The 22,672-nt window shown below is 40.3% G+C and overlaps 1 protein-coding gene across 2 annotated transcripts in view; it reads right to left on the minus strand.

Moving 5' to 3' along the window:
• Positions 1-5,436: 5,436 nt before the first annotated feature.
• Positions 5,437-22,672, minus strand: part of nmur3 (neuromedin U receptor 3) — a 102,044-nt gene continuing 84,808 nt past the window's right edge. For both annotated transcript variants that reach the window (XM_039754938.1, XM_039754939.1), the window contains exon 3: positions 5,437-6,413. In XM_039754938.1, coding sequence (XP_039610872.1) covers positions 6,022-6,413 — 392 coding nt within the window. In that variant the 3' untranslated portion in view covers positions 5,437-6,021. The remainder of the gene's footprint in view (positions 6,414-22,672) is intronic.

A 22,672-nucleotide genomic window follows, 5' to 3' on the forward strand; every position in this document is an offset into this window, starting at 1 on the left:
CCTCTTTGTCACTAGAGATCTGAACTTTTTGATTTCAGTCATGGTGTGGCTGAAGCTTGTGGCATTTACAGCAGCAGTACCATGTTGCCATTCAACATATTTGCACTTATTGCTGACACCTAAGATTTGGCCACCAAATAAAGGATCATTGAGTGCCTCTAATTTAGAGACAAGATCGTCTGTCTCACACTACTGGATGCATCATGTGGCTGCACTAATGAAGGGCTACAGCATTGTGATTGCATATGTATGAAGTTGATTAGCATAGTCCATATATGGTTGTTTCAGGGAGGAACCCGGCAAGGTTTCACAAACACCCATTTACAAGTTGATTGTGATTTATGAAGGGAAACTTGCATATAAATATACATACACCAGTTTTAATGAATATAAATCTATATGTAAATCTGATTTTTTTTGCTGTACACATTTTCATGTTTTTTTTCCTGTACACATATTTTCATGCTCAAAATCACACAAAGTTTTATAAACAAGGCACCAGGTGCCAGAACTGAGGAAAGGTAGAAGCCTGAGGAGATTCTCTTACTGCATACATGCAAGCTGGCAAAACTGTGTCCCATGCTATGGCTCACCACATAAAAATGGTACTGTTAGTGGCTTTAATATCAGTTTACTTACTGGTTTGCAGATGTTAGATGCTTGTGGTGTGACAAAATGAGACTCCAGACATGATAAAGGTTTGGGGAAACCACCCGTATAATATGTTCCTGGCTGCAAAAGTAAAGTATTGTAAGACCAGAGTAGTTTACAAGACTGAGTCCAAAGCAGGACTGAAATCCAGAGGAGGGGAGAGAGGCTTTATAGAAAGTCTGGGGCAAGTGATGTCGTCCTCGGGCCCGGGACCGGAAGTGACGTGTTCTAAGCTGAGGCACTGGCTACTGGCGGGATTTCCTGGTGAAAGTTCTGACGGAGACTTAGAAAAAGAATATGTGCACCCTGTCACCCCCAGGGTGGACTTGTTAACAGTATTCATTAAGCCCTTCAGCTACCTCCTATTCGCACGTGTGTGATAGTGTTTAATTTCTTGATGGAGGTGCTTTACACTGTTCTAGTATTAGAAGTTAAAGAGATACCCAAGATTCCCCTACTGGGTGAATGTGTCACTCAAAACTTTTGAAGAAGTGGCAGAGATTGCCTTGTGGAGGGTGACAACCTCAATAAACTGTGCTGTGTAATACAAATTTTCACTCTTTCAGTTAAAATACAGACACATGCTGGATTCAAAAGTGTCCGCAAAAGTGAGAGAAAGATTGGAATTGGCGTTATTCAGAAAGTAAAAATGCAACCTTTTTTAGATGTGTTTTAAATATTTTCTTTTTATTCACTCTTATATACAGTATATACAGGACTCATATACCTACACACGTGAATTATTTTCATAATATTCAAAAATTTTAAAAGTTGACACAACAAGACTACACCTCCTTTTATTTTAGACAAGCACATTTAATTTGTTGCTAGGCTACTCACTGTACATATTTGAAAACGTCAGAACAATGCAGAGCAGAGGAAATATAAATGGTTCATGTGGTTTCCACAGTCCTTGGGTAGTAACATACAAAAAGGTAAGGCTGCTGGAGTAACAAAAGATTTTAAGAAAAGAAAAACATAAATCATCACAAGGGGCCTGGGAAGGTTTATTACTCCAATGCTGGCTAAATCACACATAGCTGGTCCTTTTGCAAAATGAAAAATAAAAGTAATAAAAAATGACACTGGCAACAATCAGAATGGAGAAACTGGATATTCAGAAGAGCTACAGTCGACTCAGAAAGTATTCAGACGCATTCGCTTTCTGCACACTTTATTGTGTTTTACCTTACTTGGATAAATTTGCCATTTTTGCCCATAAATTGACACTCAACGATCCATAATGGCAAAGTGAAAGCATGTTTTCAGAATGGTTTGCAGATTTATTAAAAATCTAAAACAGATCTCTCATTCATATAAGTATTCAGAGCCTTTGCTGTGCCTCTCCAAATTGTGGTCGGGTACATCCTGTTTGCTTTAATTCTCATTGAGGTGTGTCTAGAATTTGATTGGAGTTCATCTTTGTCAAACTGATTTGATTGGACGTCATTTAGAAAGGCACACACCCCCGTGTATAGAAGGTCTCACATTTCACATTGCATGTCGGGGCAAAGCTAAGGTATGAAGTCCAAGGAACTCTCTGTAGATCTTCATGATACACTTGTGATGAGGCATAGATCAAGGCAAGAGGATTAAAACCATTTCTAAAGTTTCATTGTTCCCAGGATCACAGTGGCCACAGTAATTTTGAAACGGAAAAAAAATTGAAACTACCAGAACTCTTCTTTGAGTTTATTGTTTGGCCAAACTGAGTAACCAGTCAAAAGAGGTCTTCATCAAGGAGATAACCAAGAACACAATGGTGACTCTTACAGAGCTTCAAAAGTTTTCTGCTGAGACTGGAGAACCTGTCAAAAGGACTACTGCCTCAGCAGCTCTCCATCAATCAGGTGCTTCGCCCACTTGGCATTTGCCAAACAGCATTTAAAGGACTCTTAGAGCACGAGGGAAAAGAATCTCTGAGATGATGAGACACAAATTGAACAGTATGGGCAGAACTCAAAGCATTATATCTAATGAAGACCATGCACTGCTCATCACCTGCCCCACACCACCTAAATGGTAAAGCATTGTGGTGGCTGCATCACACTAAGGGGGTGCTTCTCATTGGCAGGGACAGGTCAGAATTGGGGGAAGGATAAGTGCAGCCAAATACTGAGTGGTTCTGAACGAAAACCTGCTCCAGAGGGCATGGGGCCTTGTGACGATGTGGGTTCTGGCTCCACACTCCCATTGCTGTTGGAAGCACTTGAACCCAACACCGTCGATAATGAAACCGAGTGAGCTAGTCAATGGAGGCAAATTACTGAGCAAGAGGAAGGTATACAAAAGGTGCAACAGTGCTTTTATTTAAAAACAGTCAACAAAATAAACAGTGTTCATAAATAGTGCAGTTCTTTCTTCATCAAATAATCCATAAAAGAACGTGGAGGTTAAAACAACAATAAGAAAAAACAATCCTTTAAAACGAGAGGTTAAAATCTTCTCTAGGAAGCAGTCTTTAAAACAACAACAAATCCAGCTCATCATTTCTAGTAGCGTTTCTGTTAGCGTCTCACCTGCTTATCCCGTTTGGGCTTAGCAGCAGGCAAGACGCTCTCTGCAGCTGCCCTCCTACAACACACGCGAGACTGGAGACCTCCCGATCCCTGGCTTCGGTCTGGCACTCATCCCAGTCCCCGAGACTTGATGTCCACCAATGACCAGGACACACACATTGGGGACTCCACCACCAAGCCTCCCGACTTCCGCTGCCTTTCCGCGGCTCGTCGCTTTCCTCTAGGCACTCCCGCTACCTGGTCACTCAGCAGGAGCAACATCAACTCGAACGCCTGGGTGTCGGCCTAACACCCAGCTTCCTCGCAGCTGCCCACGAGCGCTCGATCGCGCGCTCACCACACTCACGCACCGCCTGCTTCCTCGCTCCCTGTAACCTCCGTCCTCTTTCCTCATCTCCTTTTTTTTTTTTTACACCTCCACAACCGACTCGCGCTTCTTTTAAAACGTGAGGGGCCATCACAGCTGTAGCATTAGCCACGGGAACAATCACGAATGTGGGCAGTTCCTCACCTGTCCACTACGTGAGAAACGCCCACATCGCCGACTGCCCCGCGGCTTGCTACAACAATGCCCCCCTCACGAAGCCGCCTCGGGTGCGGTGATTATTTATTTAAAATGAATGGCCTTTTCTCAACGAGCTGTGGACCCATAACACCACATTCCACCCCCCATAAAACTCCAGTTGCATGGGAAGGCTCCACACCACTGCCAACCCAATGCAACTGGAGCTCAGGTCCACAGCTCGGTCACTCTACACTGCACTAAAACCAATAAAAGCACTAAATCGAAACCCCACACCAAAACAAACCCAAGCCCCCTTCATAAAAACAGGACATTAAAAGAATAAGAACTTTAAAAGACAATTAAAAACGACAGCAATAAATAAATGTCCTTAAAAAGCTCAGTCTCTTAAAAATGTCTTCCTCCGGCTTGGGTACGTGGGTTCCACAAAGTCAGTTACCAATCCCACTTGCTGCTCTGTTTCCTCTTCTGGCCTCCACTGCTAGCTCATCCCACCGCTGGGGATATCCCACCGCTGCCACCAAATGTGACGATGTGGGTTATGGGTCCACAGCTCGTTGAGAAAAGGCCATTCATTTTAAATAAATAATCACCGCACCCGAGGCAGCTTCGTGGGGCGATGTTGTAGAGAGCCGCGGGGCAGTCGTCGATGTGGGCGTTTCTCACCGTGTGCACAGGTGAGGAACTGCCCACATTCGTGATTGCTCCCGTGGCTAATGCTACAGCTGTGATGGCCCCTCACGATATAAAAAAGCGCAAGTTGGTTGAAGGGGTGAAAGAAACGATCAGAGAGAAAAAATGGAGAGAGGATGAAAAGGGAAAAAGAAAGGGAATTGATCGGAGAAAAAAAGAAAAAGGAAAAGAGGACGGAGGTTACAGGGAGCGAGGAAGCAGGCGGTGTGTGCGTGTGTTGAGCGCGCGATCGAGGGCAGCTGTAGGGAAGTTGGGTGTTAGGCCAACACCCAGACGTTCGAGTTGATGTTGCTCCCGCTGAGTGACCAGGTAGCGGGAGTGCCTAGAGGAAAGCGACGAGCCGCAGAAGGCCGCGGAAAGGCAGCGGAAGTCGGGAGGCTTGGTGGTGGAGTCCCCAATGTGTGCGTCCTGGTCATTGGTGGACATCAAGTCTCGGGGACTGGGATGAGTGCCAGACCGAAGCCAGGGATCGGGAGGTCTCCAGTCTCGCGTGAGTTGTAGGAGGGCAGCTGCAGAGAGCGTCTTGCCTGCTGCTAAGCCCAAACAGGATAAGCAGGTGAGATGCTAACAGAAACGCTAATAAACGATGCACCGGATTTGTTGTTGTTTTTAAGACTGCTTCCTAGAGAAGATTTTAACTTCTGGTTTTAAAGGATTGTTTTTTGTATTGTTTTAACCTCCACGTTTTTTCATTTTATGGATTAATTATTTAATGAACTTTTGAATGGACTGCACTTTATGAACAATTTTGTTTTGATGGACTGTTTTTTAATAAAAGCACTTTTGCACTTTTTACCTTCCCCTTGCTGGAATTATTTGCCTCCACTGACTAGCTCACTCGGTAACATTATCGACGGTGTGGGGTTCAAGTGCTTCCAACAGCAATGGGAGCGTGGAGCCAGAACCCACATCGTCACAGGCCTCACATTGGGGTGATGGTTCACCTGAAGCATACAGCAAAGACAAGGCTGCAGTGGCTTCAGGACAATTCTCTGACTGTCCTTGAGTGGCCCTGCCAAAGCCCAGACTTAAACTCCATAGAACATCTGTGGAGAGACCTGAAGGTTACAGATGCTTCCCATCCGATTAAATGAAACTTGAGAGGATCTGCCAGGAAAAATAGGATGAACTGCCCAAATCCAAGCGTGCAAAACCTGTAGAAACTTACTCAATAAGACGCAAAGCTGTAATTGCTCTCAAAGGGGCTTCTACAAAATACTGAATAAAGGGTCTGAATACTTAGATGGATTAAACATTTCAGTTTTAAATTTTTAAGAAATCTCCAGACCTTTCTGAAAACGTGTTTTCACTTTGTCATTATGAATTGTTTAGTGAAGGAGACTAATACTTTCTGAGTCCACTGTATCGTGTCCTTTAAATTTCCAATGAACACCATCTATTACTGACATTTTGTCATAAAAAAGCTGCTCATTTTTGCCTGAGAAAGTCCACGTTCACAGGTCTTAGACACAGGACACTCTGTTCATGTTAGCGGGCAGTTTGACGTTAGCTGGTTAATATTCACATTTAATTTCTTCACGCTGATGTTCCTCAAGGTTGATTCTTCTTATGTTTAACAAGGTATAGGCAATGGAGGTGCCTCGCCTATACTTTTCTGCCTTTGCAAATGTGAGTCTACATATCAGTGGTCTCATCCTCATGATCCCAGCTTAGATGAGATATCACCGATGGATGTAGACACTTGGGCCGCTCCTCTCTGCCTTTCATATGGTCATCCAAGGATGGGCTCTTCAAGATTCTGGAAAATGCAGGGGAGCTGTTGTGCGAGGTGCTGGCATTGCTCTTTCTACACATCAACTCCTTAAACCTCTCCCGAAAGCGGGTGGAAAGCAGATTGTAGATGATGGGGTTGACTGCTGAACTAAGATAAAAGAAGACCCCTGAGAGCACGTGGACATACTGGAAAACAGCATGCATGAAGTCTGTCCAACTTGTGATGAAGCTCCAGAGTAGGCGATCGATGTGGAATGGAGCCCAGCAGATGGCAAAAACCACCACGACGACACCTGCCAATGACAAAGTAAAAGGGGAGCATCAATTGGTTTGTAAGATGGGAGACACTGATAACTTGAGGATGAAAACAAGTGAAACAATCGGGCAATGATTTATACAGTACGTTGAGTCACCTATTATTCCAACACACATTTTAGGAATATGGGGACAACTGGAGCAAACTTATACCAACAATAGAAAACATGCAAACTCAATATACAGTAGATGGTGACCTTACCGGAGCTGTGAGGCAGCATTACTAATTACTGGTCCATATCACTTGGATAGAAATCTATGAACTCATACACTCAAGAGATCAATTTTGTTGAGTCTGACTGGCTTTTACATTGAGGAGTTGCAGGGAAAGACTATTGGAGTAAGGCGTCCATTTTCTAAACCAGCTATCCAGTTCAGGATCATGAAGAGGTGGAAACCATCACTGGATTCAGTACCAGATGTTTCCTGGTCGCAGTCACATACACACTCAGACACACCCATAGGGCCAATGAATCCAACATACATGTCTTTCAGGCTTGGAAAGAAACTCTCATTGAAAAACTACGCACCTTCTGGATTGAGTACTGAATCAAGATCTCTAAATCTTTAAGGCAGCAACTCTAACCACAGTGATACTTTGCGGCCCTTCAAGGAAAAACTAATACTTGTCCTTGATAATATCTGTACAAACTTCTGTACAAGCTTCGTTCTCACACTGCAAAGCCTGAATTGGATTATGAGTGGTCAACTAATGGACGGCATGATGGATGCGTGAGTGGAAAGTACTCGGCTAAGTTGCCTGTTCTGAATAAAATACCTTGTAGTGTTCATTACAGAACACACTGAAATGCATAAACAGACATAGGCATAAACTTGAGCAATTAATCTGCTTTCAAGTGTGGACTTGAACCCGGACACACACAGACGGACATCTTAAGTTCACCACACACTATTTATTTACAATATTTACAATATCAAAACTCGTGCAAACAAACCCCAGTGCCTCTTGCACCGTTCCCCCAATGTCCAGGCCTCACAGTCTTTGTGCCTCTCTCTTGGCCGCCTCCCGTCCTCTCTCCAGCCCGTCCTCTTCCACCCGACTTCCACCATCGACTGAAGGGAGGCGGCCCCATAAATAGGAACCCGGATGGGCTCCAGCTGCTTCCCGGCACTCCACCGTAGCCACGCCCCAGTGTGGCGGAAGTGCCGGCTGTGCACCCGGAGGCCGTACGGGTGTCCCCTGTCGTCTTCCCCCCAGCACTTCCTGGTGTGGCGGAAGTGCTGGGCTCCAGGGATATCCAGGTACCGGGGCGCCGCCTGGCGGTGGCCACGGGTCCCTACAGGGCTGGGCTTCCAAGCCCTTTACCCGAGGCCCCCAACATAACCAGGGCGGACGCCCCCTCGCAGTCTGGAGGAGGCACAAGCCCTCCTCCGGTCCTCCTGGGCATCCCGGCCGGGCTCCAGCCCCAGCCAGATGCCACACAAGCTATTGCCAAAAACCAACAACAGAACAAAGTTCAGTGAAAAGTGAAACACTATTTTTGTGATTAGACCCCATCTCTGCATCTTTAATCTTTTAGCATGCAGTAAAGTTGTTTAAGTGAATGGAAAGACACAACATTTTCCTTACTCAATACTCATTATCATCATCTTCATGTTTTGTTTCTTAAGGCCCGGGTCACAATACAGGAACAAGCACAGCATTTCGTTGGATAGTACTGTATGTGATTCACTGTGTCTGATCCTGAAATGCTGGTGACTACAACCAGGAGAACTCTGGGAGGAATAGACTTTTATTAGCATGTCCCATCTGTGGACACAACAAGCTGGACCTGCTCTATCCAAATGTTAACGACTTTAAAGGTAAACCTGTGGCACAACTGGGCAAGTCTAACTACATCATACTGCCACCTATGAGCCTGTTATTTGATGACAGCAGCTCTCTTATTATCCAAGCAAGAAGTGCTTGTGTATTTTTGCAGTGCTGTATTTTATTATAATGTTATAATGTTCTTCTTTCCGGTTGATCTATCTATCTATCTATTGTGCCTATCCATCTGTTATATAGTGCCTTTCATATCTATCTATCTATCGATTGTGGCAGATTGGGGGCACTATCGCTCCCTTGAACCCTTGTCCAAGACGCCAGACACCAGGTAAAAGTCCAACAATACGACTTTTTATTAATCCACAGTGCACAAAGCACCCACCTCTCCACAATACTCATTAAATTCACCAATAAACAATAATAATACAATCCTCCACTCCCAGAAGTGTTGCCACCCTTCCATCCAGCTCAGCTCGACGCTCTGGTGTTTTGTAGTCTCTTTTATAGTCCTCGACCCGGAAGTGTTTCGCTCTCTCTGTCCACATGACTAGGAACTAGGGTCAGATACAAAGTCCTTTTTCTTTACCCAGGAAGCACGTCATTCCCCTTGTCCATGTGACTCGGACGTACTTCCGGGGCATAAGGCAAATAATCGCTGTTCCTCCCTGCAGCGTCTCCTAGCGGCCCCCATGTTATCCAGCAGGGCTGTGAATAAAGACCATGGACTAATGTCCATGATGCCCTACTGGCCTTCGGGGCACGTCCCTGCTGCAGGGAGGGCTCCACCTGGCAGCGTGGGGGTATTGGCTGGGATGAACGGCCGGCCATATATCACACTATCTATCTTTATAACACTCTTTTGTGGTTACATGTGTCACTACATATTAATTGATGCTTAATCAGTGTGGCTATAACTTTTAGCAGCACCCCTTTGATGACAGCCACTGGCCTTGAAAGAGGTCAGCATGAAATATGTGCTGAATTAATGACTGAAGCACACATTGCTAAAATGAGAGATGGCTGAAATATATTATGATCAAAAGATTTTTTCCAGAGGCCACTCTTCGCTGTTCATTCCCATTTAATTATTTTGGTTATTAAATTAAAGATCAGAAAATGTGGAAGTTTTAAGCGAAATGCATCGATTCATTTAGTATGGTTTTAATAGGGAGCACACCTTAAAAAGCTGCGTTCTACCAGGTAGTCACCATGGAAACACTCTGAAATAAGTACACCAGGACTGATATGAAAATAATGAATTTCAGGGAAGACTGCAAAGGCACCACTCAGCATTTAATTGGCACTAAAGTAGTTGATTAGTTCATTGCAGTACTTTCTATTTATTTGAGATGATGCCTAATCTGGATAGGAAACCTGCATCAGTTTTTCGTTTCCTTCTCCTGTGATTACTGTGTATTGAGATAATTTGATTAGGATTTGGTTTGTGATTTAATAGTTTACCTTCTCTAAATGAAGTCAATTCATACAATTGCATTATTTCTGCCATTGCTTTTATTGTTATAGATGATAGCAATGCCAGTTTCCTACTAAAATATAAAGCATTTTCATGTATGCTTTTAGAATTATAAAGTGCCCTGACTAAAAAATGAAAAATCCTTCACAATACACAAAGCAAATGAAGATAATCAAATAGGGACAAACAGTAAAGAGAATGGGGAATGCACTTTAGAGGTCTCTCTTTGGACTGTTACTCTTTTTAATCTGTATTAAAGACATAAATCCAGAAAATCCAGATTTAGTTAGTAAACTGTTGAAATCTGCAGATGACAGTAAAATTGGAAAGATATAATATACATTTCAAGAGATGTAAACAGTCTTCAAAACTGGGTGAAAAGCGCTACAAGCATTCATTTTAATTATGAATGCAAGTCAGGCAATGCTGACCTACAAGAGGCAACCCTAAAATAAAAAGGATTTACGAGACAAGAGAGCAGACCATTACACAGTCTTATCATTCAGCAGTTTACAGAGGCTGTTAAAAAGGCACATAAAATTGTAGGTTGTGATGCAAAAACTGGTGAATGTAAATCAAGGAACTGTTCTGCAAAGAAGAAATAATTAAGGAAATGTAGGCATGGCGCAACATTCAGGGGCATTTCAAGACTTGGTTAGCTGCATTTTTTATTTTCTAATCAAATCATTAAAACGTTTGATTTTTTAGTAACAGTGAGTCATTTTCAAAAATAACAGTGATAATACTGTATGTCATATCATTTTCCAACCTGCTTCTTGCTGCATTTAAACCAAGTTATCAATGCTCTGCAGCTTTAAGTTTGCTTCATAGGACAGTTCTGGCAATAGTGTGATGCGTGTTTAAATAATTCCACAGACCAAATATCTTCATTTTTGAAAGGTGTAATGAAATTTCAAAGCAAAACAGGCACACAAAAATAAAGAAAAAACTGATATTAAAGAAAAGAAAACTTCTACTGTCAAGAAGATTCTGTTTAAGGCTTATTTATCTTGTTTCATTTCACTAAGTTTGGTCATACAGTCGTACTTTTGGCACGTTAAACATGGTCAGAAAACTGTATGCCATCTCCTATTTACAAACATATCTGACCGTTCATGCCAGTCCATGATAGGACTATTTCTTAACTGGCTTCATTAACTCTATTGAAAAATATATTCTTAAAGTTGATGATCTACATACAGGATATTCAAAGAAAATCATAAGCATGTATGAAAATAAGCAGTGTATTCTTATAGTTATAATTGGATACTAACCCTCACCTATTCTGTTTCTCTTCTTGGTACTCAAATGTGGCACTTGGTGCCATGGCGCACCTGCCAAGTTGTTTTGCCTGCCTAAGGTAAAGTCATCCCTGATGGAGGATCGCAGGAATTGTGGGAAAGACGGGTCCTTTCATCGGATTGGCTGGCTCAGCGCTGTTTCGGCCATGGAATGGCCAATTGAGGGAAGCAGCTTGATGGATGAGGTCTCCAGGACTCTAAACAAATCCAAATCATATTATGTGATATCATCTATTGTTAAATTCTGCCATGTATTTCTAACATTTTTATTTTTATTCTAAAATTTTTATTTTTATACTGTATTGAGGATTTGTTCTGTTCTGTGTATTGTATTGACCCCCTTCTTTTTGACACCCACTGCACACCCAGCCTACCTGGAAAGGGGTCTCTCTTTGAACTGCCTTTCCCGAGGTTTCTTCCATTTTTTTTCTCTACAAGGTTTTTTTTTGTCTTCTTAGAGTCAAGGCTGGGGGGCTGTCAAGAGGCAGGGCCTGTTAAAGCCCATTGCGGCACTTCTTGTGTGATTTTGGGCTATACAAAAATAAAATGTTTTGTATTGTATTGTATTCTATTCTAATGCACACTAGTATAGTAAGGGTTTAATCACAAAAAAGCCTGTGCTTTTATATATTATTTTATTATTTTTCTCCTTGCAGCTACAGACCACCAATATCTTGCTGCTAAATTTAACACTTCAGTCAAGGACATTATGTATTTTGAGAGAGCTAAGCAGGCCATTGTTTTAAGAATTGCAGCTACTGAGATTTTACAGTCATATGAAAAAGTTTGTGAACCCCTCTTAATTCTTTGGATTTTTGTTTATCATTGGCTGAGCTTTCAAAGTAGCAACTTTCTTTTAATATATGACATGCCTTATGGAGACAGTAGTATTTCAGCAGTGACATTAAGTTTATTGGATTAACAGAAAATATGCAATATGCATCATAACAAAATTAGACAGGTGCATAAATTTGGGCACCCCAACAGAGATATTACATCAGCACTTAGTTAGAGTCCTTTCGCAAATATAACAGCCTCGAGACGCCTCCTATAGCCTTTGTTGAGTGTCTGGATTCTGGATGGATGGTATTTTTGACTGTTCCTCCATACATAATCTCTCCAGTTCAGTTAAATTTCATGGCTGCCGAGCATGGACAGCTTGCTTCAAATCATCCCATAGATTTTCAATGATATTCAAGTCAGGGGACTGTGACGGCCATCCCAGAACATTGTACTTCTTCCTCTGCATGAATGCCTTTGTAGATTTCAAACTGTGTTTTGGGTCATTGTCTTGTTGGAATATCCAAACCCTGTTTAACTTCAACTTTTTGACTGATGCTTGAACATTATCCTGAAGAATTTGTTGATATGACCCTTGACTTCAACAAGGGCCCCAGTCCCTGAACTAGCTACACAGCCCCACAGCATGATGGAACCTCCACCAAATTTGACAGTAGGTAGCAGGTGTTTTTCTTGGAATGCGGTGTTCTTCTTCCGCCATGAAAAGTGCTTTTTGTTATGACCAAATAACTCCATTTTTGTCTCATCAGTCCAAAGCACTTTGTTCCAAAATGAATCTGGCTTATCTAAATGAGCATTTGCATACTGTTTTTGGATCTGTTTGTGGCGTGACTGCAGAAAGAGCTTCTTTCTCATCACCCTGCCATACAGATGTTCTTTGCGCAAATTGCACTGAATTGTAGAACGATGTACAGATACACCATCTGCAGCAAGATGTTCTTGCAGGTCTTTGGAGGTGATCTGTGGGTTGTCTGTATCCATTCTCACAATCCTATGCCGCTCCTGTATTTTTCTTGACCGGCCAGACATGCTGGGTTTAATAGCAACTGTGCCTGTGGCCTTCCATTTCCTGATTCCATTCCTTACAGTTGAAACTGACAGTTTAAACCTCTGAGATGGCTTTTTGTAGCCTTCCCCTAAATCATGAGACTAAACAATCTTTGTTTTCAGATCTTTTGAGAGTTGCTTTGATGATCCCATGCTGTCTGTCACTCGTCAGAGGAGAGTCAAAGGGAAGCACAACTTGCAATTGACCACCTTAAATACCTTTGCTCATGATTGGACACACCTGTCTATGAACTTCAAGGATTAACAAGCTAATCCAACCAATTTGGTGTTGCAAGTAATCAGTATTGAGCAGTTACAAGCATTCAAATCAGCAAAATTACAAGGGGACCCAAATTTTTGCACAGCCAGTTTTTCACATTTGATTTAATTTCATGCAACTAAATACTGCTTCACTAAAAATCTTTGTTCAGAAAACACCCCAGTACTCAAATGTTCCCAGGAAATGAAAGATATACCAGTGTTATCTTTTTTGTTGAAAGCAGAGTCACTTTATCCATTGAAGAAGAATGTGTTCCCTTCAGGTCACTTTTGATTTTTTCAAATAAGTAAAAATCACAGGGAGCTAAATTGGGTGAATAGGGAGGTTGATCGAGGACAGGAATGTCTTTGTCAGTCAAAAGCTGCTTTACGGATAAAAAGAAAATTCATGAGAAATTTGATGATGATTTGCTGTTTGATTTTTTCATCCAACATTATCACGGCAACTCGTGTAGCGATTGTTGTGTAAATATAATACAATACAATACAATTTATTTTTGTATAGCCCAAAATCACAGAAGGAGTGCCGCAATGGGCTTTAACAGGCCCTGCCTCTTGACTGCCTCTTGACAGCCCCCAGCTGATTGCAAATACTGCTTGGGCTATTCACAGGATATACCTAGCCAGTCGGCTGTTTGAAAGGGCATGTAGGAGGAGATATAGCTCTATGATTCATGTCCAGCCGACCTCCAGACGGTTTTCCAGAAAAGCACCAAGCCCTGTCTAGTTATTTGTGTGTCTTGTCTCATAGCCCACTTACTTTCACTTTCAGCAGCTAGGCCTCTTCCTTCCTGCTTGCTAACATGAGGTGATGATAATACATGGAAAGTGTGTTTTATAAGAAACAGCGCCATTGTCTTAGAGATGCAGCTTCCTAGACCTTTAGCCTTGAGGGATGTTTGTGCAACAAGAAACTATTCGTTTGAGTGGCCCAGTATCTTACGTGAGGGTCCGCCTGATTCTAACGTACAGGAGGGAATGCGATCGATAAACAGGTCTCAGATACCTGGACAGAGTAAAGAGTAATGTTGGAAAGTTTCAGTGAGATGATGGAGATAGGGTCAGGTGATAGGCATTGGGTAATGGTGGCAGGAGCTTAGTTGGTTTCCTAGTGAAGGCCTGCCAAGTGGGCGTGATGAGCAGGCCTCTCATTAGGCTGGAAATATTGGTGGAGGTATGGCCAAAGTTACAAGATGATTGGGAGTCAAATGAAGATGAGTAATGGGTACTGTGATAAGAGCTGTAATAAAAATATCGTTTGCCCAACCTTGGGTGCTTAATTCATCTGAACTGGGACCACGTGTGCATCACGAAATAAAACTTGATTCTGCTGCTTGTCCTGAGACTCCGAGTGCCTTCTTTGGGGCAGAGGGTTCCTGTGCCTGCCTGCTTCAACACTTTCTGTATACAGATATAGCTAAGAAAGTTCTATTTCATATTATCAGTGAGGCACATCAATTTACGCTACGTCCTAAAGGCTACATATTACAGGAGTGTAAAAGACTATACCATATTCTAAGTAACAATAAGAAACTGGTATTCTGTTATTGAAATTAAGCAATTCTAACATTGCTTAATCCAGGCCAGGGTCCTTTGGGGGTCTTTAGCCTATCCCAGCTAGAATAGGGTGCAAAGCAGAAACAAATCTCAGACAGGGCACCAGTCCATTGCACGGCAAACACTCACACACCAAACACATACATGTAGCATCACTATTTCATTTAACACAGACAAGGGAAGAAGCTGCAAACTCCATACATGAAGGTTTTGGGACACAAATCCCGATCTCCTTACTACAAGGCAGCAGCACAACCACTGCGCCACTGTGCTGCCCACAGTGATCATAGACTCTAATTAATTACATGTATTAGTAGTGTACATAAAAAATGCTTTAACAGTAGAATCCCTGAAGCCTATGAAAAAACTCGTAATCCCAGCCCACCTTAAATTCTTTTGCTCCACTCCATCAGCGTCTTTTGTTTTGTAAATGTGTCGATTAACACTGGCAACAAGCAGACCGCTGTCCCATCCTCCCTACTGACGGACCTCAACTCGGGCAAAAAGTTCTGCCACCTCAAGGCTCTTTATTTGTGTGTGAGCTGTCTGGAGTTGAATACGGTAAATAATATATATATATATTTGGAACACATGCATTCCATGTGTGTTCAGTGTCTACAATGATCAATGTAAGTATAGGATGACAGGAAATGCGAGAAATGCAAAAAATGTTGAACACATACCTAAAGCACAAACTATTTTCATGTTTTAGTACTAACAAAAAAGTTTTGACATGAAGTGTATAATGTGTAAAGACTGAATTCAAAATATCAAATAAACACTATCACAAAAGATAAACATATAACAAAAACTGTGTGCTTTTATTCAGCATATAACTGAAGAAAAAGAAATCAGGTTAGGGTACAACATTGACACTTGCTTGGGCGGAGAACTGTTAACTCATAATCAAGAGGTTGTGGGTTTGATCGTGGCCGCTTGCCAGAATTAACTTTTTGAGTATTGAACTGCTCTTATTGTTACTATTATACAATATAAACATACATTTGATTTGAGTCTGTAACAGCCAGTGTAAATGTATGGTACTTGTAAAGGTTAGCATTTTTTTTAGTCACGTTCACACTCCCCCCATTCTGACACTGCTGTTTTCAAATAAAGATGTGCTGTAACACAGTTGAACTCAGGTATTGTGCAAAGTTCTGTTTGTGATTATGTTTTGTGATGGTCTTTATATAAAAAATAAACATTTATATGTTACTTATTTAAAAGCCATATCGAATGTTATTTACCTTGATTTATTTACTTATCTTCCTACAGTGTAAAGTTACAAGTAGACAGTAGAGCTTCCTGTGTTTGATCAACATGGGCATGCTGACAAAGTACATGTGTAATGCCACAAAAAGTGCGGTGGCAGCTTCCACCTACAGCTATAGAATGTTCAGTATGCTAGTGACTCTCCATGCTAGTGTTTAGATCTGACGGTGTATGTGCTCAAACAAAGAAGTCTGACTGTATTCTTGTACCACTGCTCGCGTAATGAAGTGTCAGTATGGCACTGCCACTGCAGCTCAGGTGATGAAAGGGTCCATGTACTATTGTTACTTGTTGTTGGATGTGGAGGACCTGTGGCTAATTGTAGTTCAAATTTCAAAAAAATATATATTTTTTTAAAGTACCCAACAGAGGCTGAACATTTGTGCTGAATTTCCAAGCTAAAATTGTTGGCTGCATCCGAATGTGATAAACAAAGGAAACTTGTGTTGCTTTGTTGATTAATTATAATATTATATCTTTATATTATAGTAGGTATAAATAGTAAGGTTTTTTTCTAGTGTACCAGAAATACTGAGTACACATGTAGTCACTTCAGCATAAAATGTCACTGGACCATCTTTCAGAAATTTTTACATACTGTAAGTTAAGTTGCTTTCTTGCTTTACTTTTACAGACATGAACATCAAGTCATTTATCAGCTTTGGTTTCAAGAACCAGGAGAGGTGAACTGCTGTGACTGAGATTCATGCAAGATGGCACACAGACTGGGGTGTGGTAGAAGCAGACTGTTAGCATAAAAACTAAATTCAAATCCCCATGAGGACGAGAAGAAGGCGAAAACAACTGAGAGTAGTAAAGAGAGAAAGGAGTCTTTTCTACCAATATAAATGCTTATTCTAAACTATTATTGTTTAGGTCCTGCCAGATTTTTAAATAGTTTTGAACAGATCCTCTAAGTGAGAATTAGATTTTTTCCAATTTCAGAAAATATATAATATCAGTTAGTCACTGACTTAAAAGTGGTGAGTTAGGATTCTTTCAGTTTAAGCAAGATACGTCTACGTGCCAATAGTGAAGACAGTTTGTGTGTCCTTCTCCACTTTAAGCCCATCTGGGAGTCCACCAAACACAGCTGTTAGTGGATTAGGAGGGATTGTAACCCTGAGGCTGTCTGGAAGGCATTCACAAATTTTCGTCCAAAATGGTGCAGGCCCAAAATATGTGGCCCAGTGAGGATGGAGCTCGATTGCAATGTTCACAGGTTGAATCTTTCCTTGGAAACATTTTGGACAATTTTAAGTGACACAGATGTCCTCAATAAAAGATTTTAAGTTAACTCGAGTGAATTCTGTGCATGGCTGCCTTCCACTCCTTTTCTGAAATGTTGAGTAAGGGATTCCTTTTCCCACTGTGCTCTGGGATCTTTAAAAGGAAGGAACTTTAAAATGTTTTTATATATTATAAAAATGCTGTCTGAGTCCCCAAGACTGATCAATATCTCTTCTGAAATAGGAAATAGGTGGCAGGTGAGGAAAATTGGGAAGATTTTGTTTAGCAAAGTTTCTAAGTTGGAGATAGTAGAAAAATTGTGTTGATGGAAGACTATATTTGGAGTGTAATTGTTCATAGGATGCAAAGACGTTATTTATATACAGATCTTGAAATTATTTAATCCCATTCATTTTCCAAACATTAAAAACTGTAAGTTCAAAAGAGTGGAAAAAGGTGATTGTCATGTAGAGGTGCCACCTAGAAGTGCTTCCTAAATTGGTTCCATATTCTAAATGAATGGAGGACAATTGGGTTGTTAGTATATTGGTGATACCTTGTGTTTAGTGGGGTACAAAGCAAGGAATATAAAGAAGTACTGCAGGATTTCAGTTTCTATTTCAGACCAAGCTAGTGTGTGTTCATCTATTTGTATCAGTGTCCAGGTTTTTATAGCTTGTATGTTTTGAAAATTAGGTAGAGCCATACCGCCTTCTGATTTAGGTCATTGTAGGGTCGCCTTTTGAATGTATCTACCACTGCATTCTAGTATAGTAAGTGACAGTGATGAATAAACAGGAATCATCATTACACAATATTGAAAAAAATAACAAATATCATTATCAGCAAATTCAATACATAAATACACATCTAACGTCTAATCTTTTTTGTGGGGTTTAACCTTGCCTACGTCTGACCATGCTCCATCCCGTGTTCTGTAGGGAGGTGTGTCCACTTCATGAATGAAGGTGTTTCATTGTTTTGTTATCAGAAGCATTGTTAGGAAATTATAGATTGAGTTTTTATAACACCTCTAGTTCTTATGTTTTTCTATGTCTTTTCAGAGCACTAAAAAGAAAGACCATTTCAGGTTGTAAATAATGTGAAAATGCTAGTGTAGAACAAAACTGGTTTTGTTTAAAAAATAGCAGTTTTTAAATGAAAAAATAGTAGTGTGGATGTGCAGAAGCCTAAACTGATGTGCCTCAGTGATTGTGGGTAAACACTCATTTAATATATTGAGTAGCTCTTGATAGACCCACACTGTTTATCAGACAGAAAGAAAGTGGGAAGAAGTGCTGGCAGGGTGCAAAGAGCCCTTTATGTCATATTCTGGAGGATTAGAGGGAATCTACTACAGAGAGATGAAATTGTTTGATTTTAGAAATGAGTCACATCACTCTCTATTGCTGCTTCTTGTATAATGCCAGTGTTATTGCATTATGTTAGAGTGAAAGAGAAGGTCCCAACACTTTCAATAACTCATGTGGAGAAAAGAGTCATTGATCCTTGTAATACATTAAATACTGTATCTTTAAGTGTGCCTAGAAGAAAAGCCTCTGTCTGCCCCAGAAAACAGTCCCCAAGAACATGTTCTCCACAACTTGGCCTTTATTGTAGAAAGACTGGAGTCATCTTTTGTCTCAGTTTAAGTCCACTACAAATCTTTAGTTTTAGTTTTATGCAAAATTGGCTCAGACGCAGGAAACTAGAGGGTGGTGGTGTGAGGAGCCCTATCAGAATTGTCTGATGTTTAGAGTGGTGCTCCAGAGGGCTCAGTGCAAGGGCTGTTGCCATTACTCATGATTTGGATAGGACTATAAGTAACAAGCTGGTTAACTTTACAGATGATACCAAGCTAGGTGGATTGGCAGATACTCTGGAATTCAATAAATCATTACAGAGGGACTTGGACAGCATGCAGGCTTGGCCAGATTTGTGGCAGATTAAGTTTAATGAGAGTTAATATAAAGTATTACATGTAAGAAGTAAACATGATAGGTTTGAATACACAATGGGAGGTCTGGAAATTGAAACCTTATGAGAAGGATTTAAGAGTCATAGTGGACTCAACACTATCAACTGCCAGACCGTCCTTAGAAGCCATTAAGAAAGCTAAACAGAATGTGAGGTTATATAGCTCCCTGATTTGTGGAGTACAAGTCCAAGGAGGTTCTGCTCAAGCTTTTAACGCACTGGTGAGACCTCATCTGGAGTACTGAGTACAGGTTTGGTCTTCTGGCATCAAAAAAGACACAACAGCACTAGAAAAAGTCCAGAGAAGAGCAACTAGGCAGATTCCAGGACCAAAGGGGGTGAATTATGAGGAAAGATTAAAAGAGCAATTTGAGCAAAAGAAGATTAAGAGAGGATATGATTGAAGTGCATAAAATCATTAAATGAAATAGGACAGTGGAATGAGACTGTTAATTTAAAATGTATTAATCAAGAACACGGGACACAGTTGGAAACTTGTTAAGGGTAAATTTCGCACAAACAAAAGAAAATTGTTCTTTACACAGAAAACCATATACACCAGGAATAAGCTACCAAGCCGTGCTTTAGACAGTAGAAATTTCGGGACCTTCAAAACTCAACTTGATGTTATTTGGAAGAATTAAGTGAATAGGATTGGCAAGCTTTGTTGGGCTGAATGGCCTGTTCTCATATAGATTGTTCTAATATTCTATGTTTTTTATATTTATTCTATCTGAATCCTGTCTTATATGTCAACATATATATGCAACTACAATATTTCTTTAACCCTTGTGTTTATCAATAAATTGTATTATTCTGTTTCTTAAAATGAGTGTTCCCCAGTTACTTTGATATACATCTAATGGCTGGAGATCTGCCTACTCCTACAGAGAAAGGTAAGTTCAATAGAGTAAGAGCCTTGCTAAATGCAAAACTGATAATTAATTAACCAAGTTCATATTAATTTTTCCAGTGTAACACCTTAAAGATCGCAAATTACAGTACAGCTTATAGCCACAATGTGCAAGAAGTTAAGAGAGAGACAGCGAAGCATCTGGACAAAGAAAGACAAAATACACTGAGCCTTGTCCTGCATGTGCCAGAGAAGCTCTCCAGTGATCAATGAAGGAATTGGGACAAAGAATCACTCCAGAGACAACAGGAACAGCCCATAAGCACATATAATTTAATTCTGAAAACTATTGTCTGTAACTTAGTAGTTAGGGTTAGGCTGGCAAATGCATTAACATATATATTTCTTTTTCTTTGTGTTTTCTTAGCTGAAGGTGAAAACCTATATTAAAGATAAATATATAGCTGTTTAAAGTTATTTCTAAATTCAGTAGGAAAATTCAGTCCAACATCTGTCCCATGCAAAGAAGAGCCATGTGTAGGGGGCAGAGTAAGCAAATGCAGGCAATCTATGAACAAATGAATACTGCCATCAAAGTGCAGGGACCAGAAAGTTTATAACTAGCTAAGATCTATCTTACTGGATGAAAGACCACAATTTTCACAAGAACATTGAAAAGTCTGTCTTAAATGAATAACATTTCTTGATATAATTATGTAGATAACAACTAAGGAAACAGAATTCATAAGTGTTGTACCTTTTTCTAAAGAACAGAAGATCAACTAGGCTAACATAAATTTATGCTTTAAGTTTCTTCTTTATTGTCTTGTGTCTGTATATGCTTGCCTATATCCATCTTCTGTTATTCTTATGAATAAACTGTACTGTTTTGCTTATTGCAGCAAGAGTGTTTTAGCTATTTGCCGAAACAAAGTTCATAACTTCAATCAAAACACAACCACAGAAAGTTAAAGTTGATTTGTGTATTCTTGAGTAGAATGTGAAACAGAGACCTCCTACGCCCCATGAACTACACACTTTGACTCAGAGAAATCTGAAATGCAAATTCATAACAAGCAGAAAATGGTGAAGTGGTGTGTGAGCAGAAATACATGTAATGGGCTAGAAATCAGTGTTTCAAAGAAAATTACATCTTCCCTGCTGTTTGAACCACTTACAATGAGAATCATGCCATAATTATACATCCCATGTCCTCTGCCGTTTATTTTTTTGCTTATGCTTTAATTACAATTATATGAGTGTATTTATATATATATATATATATATATATATATATATATATATATATATATATATATATATATACAGTATATTCATATGTATGTGTATGGGGGTGGGGACTTGAGGGGGGAGCAAGCTATTTCTAATCTATACTTTTAATCCTTACAAATGTAAGTGCCAACGTATCAATAGGCATCATGGCAATAACTCCTGGAAAAGCTGGAAGTTAAGGTCAAAGTTTTCTTATGTAGTAATGTACTATCTTATATTAAGACTACAAAATGTCAACAAAAGTTCAGAAACAATGTCTCCATGACCAAATAGTTAACTTTGTAAGCTGGAATGTTAAAGGTGTCAATCAAGAATTAAAGAGAAAGAAATTATTCTCTTACCTAACAGGTCTAAACGCTAAAATAATATTTTTAGAAGAGATCCACTTATTAAGCAAGGATCAATCAATCAATCAATCAATCAATCAACATTTATTTATATAGCACATATTCATACAAAAAAATGTAGCTCAAAGTGCTTTACAAAATGAATAGAAAAATAGAAGACACGATAAAAAATAAACATAAGTCAACATTAATTAACATAGAATAAGTAAGGTCCGATGGCCAGGGTGGACAGAAAAAAACAAAAAAAAATTCCAAATGCTGGAGAAAAAAATAAAATCTGTAGGGATTCCAGACCAAGAGACCGCCCAGTACCCTCTGGGCAATCTACCTAACATAAGTCAAACAGTCCTCTTTGTATTTAGGGTTTTCATGGAAGGACCTGATGATGATGGTCACGTAGACTTCAGGCTTTCAGTCCATCAATGTTGGTGCATCATGATGCTTTGAGTAGGTGGTGGTGGCACAGGCTCAGTTTAGGTTGCGCAGAGATTGGACAGGCAAAATATTCCACTCCAGCAATACAAAGAAAACTAAAGGTGTGTGAATTCTTATACATAGAATAATTTCATTTGTAGTATCAGATGTAGCATCTGATTCTGAACGGAGATATGTGATCATCATGATTAATTTATTTAATTGTAAAGTGATTTTGATAAATATCTACGCACCCAATGTGGATAATAGGGGTGTGACAGATTAGAGTTTCCTTGCACCCTTGTACCCTCAGACCACACGTCAGACACCAGGTAAAAGTCCAATAATGATATTTATTATAATAATAAAGTGCACAAAGCACACACCTCTCCATAATTCTCAATAAACAATACTCCAAAATCACAATCCTCCTCTCCCAGACACTTAGCCACCCTGCCTCCCAAATCAGCTCATCCATCTGGGATTTCCCACAGTTCTTTATACTCCTCGACCCGGAAGCGTTTCACCCTCTCTGTCCATGTGACCTGGAACACTTCCGGGTCAGATAAAAATCTTTCTTTTCTTCACCCAGGAAGCACATTG

Source organism: Polypterus senegalus, chromosome 6 (genome assembly GCF_016835505.1).
Source record: "Polypterus senegalus isolate Bchr_013 chromosome 6, ASM1683550v1, whole genome shotgun sequence".
Taxonomy (NCBI): domain Eukaryota; kingdom Metazoa; phylum Chordata; class Cladistia; order Polypteriformes; family Polypteridae; genus Polypterus; species Polypterus senegalus.